This window comes from Echinops telfairi, unplaced genomic scaffold, assembly GCF_000313985.2.
Source record: "Echinops telfairi isolate 266 unplaced genomic scaffold, ASM31398v2 ScPeMD7_2291;HRSCAF=2852, whole genome shotgun sequence".
Lineage (NCBI taxonomy): Eukaryota > Metazoa > Chordata > Mammalia > Afrosoricida > Tenrecidae > Echinops > Echinops telfairi.
In genome coordinates this window covers 36,365,392-36,368,937 of record NW_022106189.1, presented here as the reverse complement: position 1 = coordinate 36,368,937, position 3,546 = coordinate 36,365,392, and the positions used below count along the sequence as shown (strand labels likewise).

Genomic DNA, 3,546 nt, shown 5'->3' with positions numbered 1-3,546 from the left:
TCCTCACGTTGACAGTCCCCAGAGTGCTGGATGTGGGAGAAGGGCTGAGCAGGTCTAAGGACCCGAACCCTTCCACCTTGCCCTTTCTCCTGGACCTGGAGCTGGTCTGGGGCAGAAGAGGGGGGCCCCCGGAATGGGGAGGTGGGGAGGGCTCTGGAGCAGGGGGAGAGGCCTGAGGGAGACTCCAGGGCTGGGGCCACACAAGGATTAAATCGCGCACACGCCACTGTGATCCCCTTCATCCTTTGCCAGGCCTAGACTTAAAAGGTTCGCAGTGCCACTGAGGGCCTGGCTCAGGCTGGGTTGACCCTTGGTGTGGTGGGCTGTTGAGCCTGATGTCTGCAAGCCTGTAGTGGATGACTGACACCCGTCTGCTGCTGGGTGCCCTTCATCAGAGACCAGCTGGGAGAAGCTGATAGGGACTCCCAAGCAGCATCTTATCCTCAGTGACCTTGGGCAAATCCCTGGGGACTCTCCTTAGGGGAGCACCCTGGATTTGGAAGCAGAGCTGCTGCCCCTCAGCTTCCCAAGCCAGCCCAGGGTTGGGGAAGGGCCCTGGCCCTTTTTAGTGACTCATTCTTTCCCTGTGCCTACCTCCTCCTCAGCAGTAACTATGACCTGGACTACGATCTGTACAGGGAGGACGCCCCCTACAGGTGAGTGAGTCCTCCCCTTGGATCTTCTGGGTACAGAGCTGGTGTCCTGGGATCTTGACTGCTGCCCTACCTCACCTCATAGGATGAATGAATATCAGAGAATCCCCCCACTCATCAACCGAGTGCCAGTCAAGGTCCGGAGGACTCACGTGAGCGGGGGACTCAAGAGCAGCTTCAGCCCTCACAGGGGCTCCAGGAATAGCCATCTGCCCCAAAAGCCGATAAAGCGTGAGTGAGGAGGGCTGCTCCTGGGGGGTGGGGCTGGGGCCGGGAGCCCAGGCAGCAACCTGCCTGGCCTCTCCCCTGCAGTGCGCCCCGAGGAGCTGCAGACCATCCGAGGGGAGCTGAGCCAGATCAAAGCCCAGGTGGACAGCCTGCTGGAGAACCTGGAGCGCATGGAGCAGCAGCGAGAGCAGCCCGCAGGTCAGCCACCAGCAGTTTGACCCACTCCGGGCCATACCAGGGGCCTCGGGGCCTCCCTTCCCTCTTTTCAGCCATCCTGTGGCTTAGAAGCCATGTGACCTTGGGGCTGTCCCAACACCCCAGCCCCCTCTTGCCCGACTTGTGTAACCTAGTCAGCCAGCTTCTCCTGACTTTAATACTGACCAATGACTCTTTCTGCACAGGACTAAAAGACAGTGAAGAGAACAGGGGCCCGGGCAATGAGGAGTCCTCCTGTGGAACCATGGAGCCCCCACAGGACCCCGGGAGCAGAGAGCACGCCGAGCCCCAGGGCCAGAGCACCACTGCAGAGGCAGCTGGCTCCCAGAGCACAGAGCCAGAGGAGCAGTGAGTAGGCTACCCTCCATCCACCTCTCCCTGCCTGTGTTTCGGCCTAAGGCTGCCAGAGGTGGTGGTAGTGGAGCAGTCCCAAGAAAGGGCAGCCCTATCTGCCTCTACCCTAACCTCTGGGCTGAATAGGCTCACCTGGGGCTGAGCTGCTGCTGTTGCTGAAACACCAACTTCGACTTGGGGACGTGAGGTTAGGTGGGGTACTTGAGCGTTGCAGAGGGGGAACATCCTGTCACAGGTGGACTTCATGGCTGCATACCCTTTGCCTGAGAACCACCTGGTGAGCTGGTTAAAGCCCACATTTCTCCCTTCCCCCACCCTGTCTGTTGGCTGTGTGTACTGCCTCCGGGGAAGCGGTGGCACCCCGAGCTCTCTGGAGGCCGGCCTGGAGAGGGAAGCAGGCCCAGTCAGCAGCTGATCCTGCCATCCCAGGTCTCCACCAGGTGAGGCAGCACATCTTAGACTGGGAGGGCTGCTGGTCAAGTTTGGAACCCTGCCTGGTGGTACCCATTTGGGACCTAGGATAGAAGCGGAGGCACAGCTTGGCCAAACCAGTCTCCCAAACAGCAGGGCTGATGGGGAGGTTGGCCTGGGACTCCCAGTACCAGGTCACCGTCCTCAGGAAGCCAAGGCCACCGGCAAGGGGCAGCTGGACAGGTCCAGCCCCCTAAATGCAGCTCAGGCTGCAGCTGCTCTTCCCCCTCCTCCTGCCCCAGCTGTCCTATTGGGTGTCACCTTCCCCTCACAGCAGGGCACAGGAAAAAAACGTCTGTCTCCTAGGCTCCTCCTTAGTCTCCAGCAGCACTCATGTCCGGGGAGTAAATCACAAAACCCTTTTGGTTCCAGACTCCCACCCACATGGCCAGCCTTGAGAACCTGTGTATTTTTATGTACTGCCTCTGGCTGGTGTGATACTATGTATTTCAGATCTTTTCTGGAAAGATGTATTATGTTGGAAGGGAAAGAATAAAATTTGTATTTTTTTCTGGTTAGGAGTTCTTGCTGTAGTCCTAGTGTCTTATTCTGGGCCAGCCTTTCCAGGAGGAGCACAGGATTCCCCTCCACCCCACTCCCCCTAGTGTGGGAGCAAAGAGCCATGAATCTTAAGGACTGGCTCAAGGGCTTCCTCCAGTCCAGATCTAAGCACAGATCACAGCGCTCAGAGCCACACAGGCCCCTCACAACTAGGTTGCCTGTTCTGCTGGAATCCAGAAGCTTGGTCCTGGTTTTTGACCTGCCCAAGCTGCCCAGGACTCCACTTCTTACCATCAGGGGAAGTAGTGGTGGGCGAGGGAGAGATCTGGCTTCCACTCAGAGCAAGGCCCTTTCCTGCTACCTAGCCCAGTCCTCAACACAACCCGGGATTAGGGCACCCAGAATGCAGACTCTGGGGCCACACAACCCTCCTGACTGCTGCTACCCTCAGTACTGCCCTACTCTGGTATCTGGAGGCTGGGATAGCTTCCAGTGCTGCTACAGCATCTCTTCACATCTGCTCCATTTGTTGCTGGAGATATTTCAGCCTCTCCCTGCTGTTCACATTGGCTCAAGGGAGGAGCACAAATAAGGGGCATCCCAAGAAAACCTCAGCACCAGAGGTCCAAGATCACTACATGCAACCCGAAGAGCCTTGTATGTTTATATCCCTCGACAAGAATGACAACACAAAAGGTTGCTCATATACAAAAACTTTTTTTTAGCCCATTTGTAAGAAAGCACAGCCCCTCTAGAGTCCCAGTCATACAAAAAAGTTCTGCCTGTGTGTACAAGGCCCACGTCAAATAGGACACCAACTCTATTTTCCAGATAAATCCAGCTGAAGCTCTACCCAACTGGGCGTCAGGCAGAATCACGATTTTCCTCCACTAGAGTGGTGTAGGAGCCAGCTCGGGCAGAAAAGTTTCTCTTCTGAAAAGGTTTTTCACCATAGCTGTTCAGGGCATCATTTCGGTGTGGGGAGGGGCGGCTGTGGCCAAGGCAGCCCTCCTCCCCCAAGATCCTCTCCCGTGCTCCCCAGTCCTCATTCAATCGTCGTCCAGTGGAAAGGCACGGGTCCGGGCCTCGCGTCGTCTCGGCTTCGTTCGGGCTCAGGACTGGG

General features: G+C 57.2%; 1 protein-coding gene across 2 annotated transcripts in view; it reads left to right on the top strand.

The window, feature by feature from the left end:
- LOC101653033 (RNA-binding Raly-like protein) overlaps nucleotides 1–2,443 on the top strand; it is a 5,093-nt gene extending 2,650 nt beyond the window's left edge. Inside the window, exons 2-5 of one of the 2 annotated variants that reach the window (XM_004704798.2) lie at nucleotides 606–656; nucleotides 739–884; nucleotides 966–1,079; nucleotides 1,283–2,443. In XM_004704798.2, the coding sequence (XP_004704855.2) occupies nucleotides 606–656; nucleotides 739–884; nucleotides 966–1,079; nucleotides 1,283–1,449 (478 nt within the window). In that variant the 3' untranslated portion in view covers nucleotides 1,450–2,443. The remainder of the gene's footprint in view (nucleotides 1–605; nucleotides 657–738; nucleotides 885–965; nucleotides 1,080–1,282) is intronic. The other variant, XM_045293729.1, reaches the window with a different exon arrangement.
- Nucleotides 2,444–3,546: the final 1,103 nt, after the last annotated feature.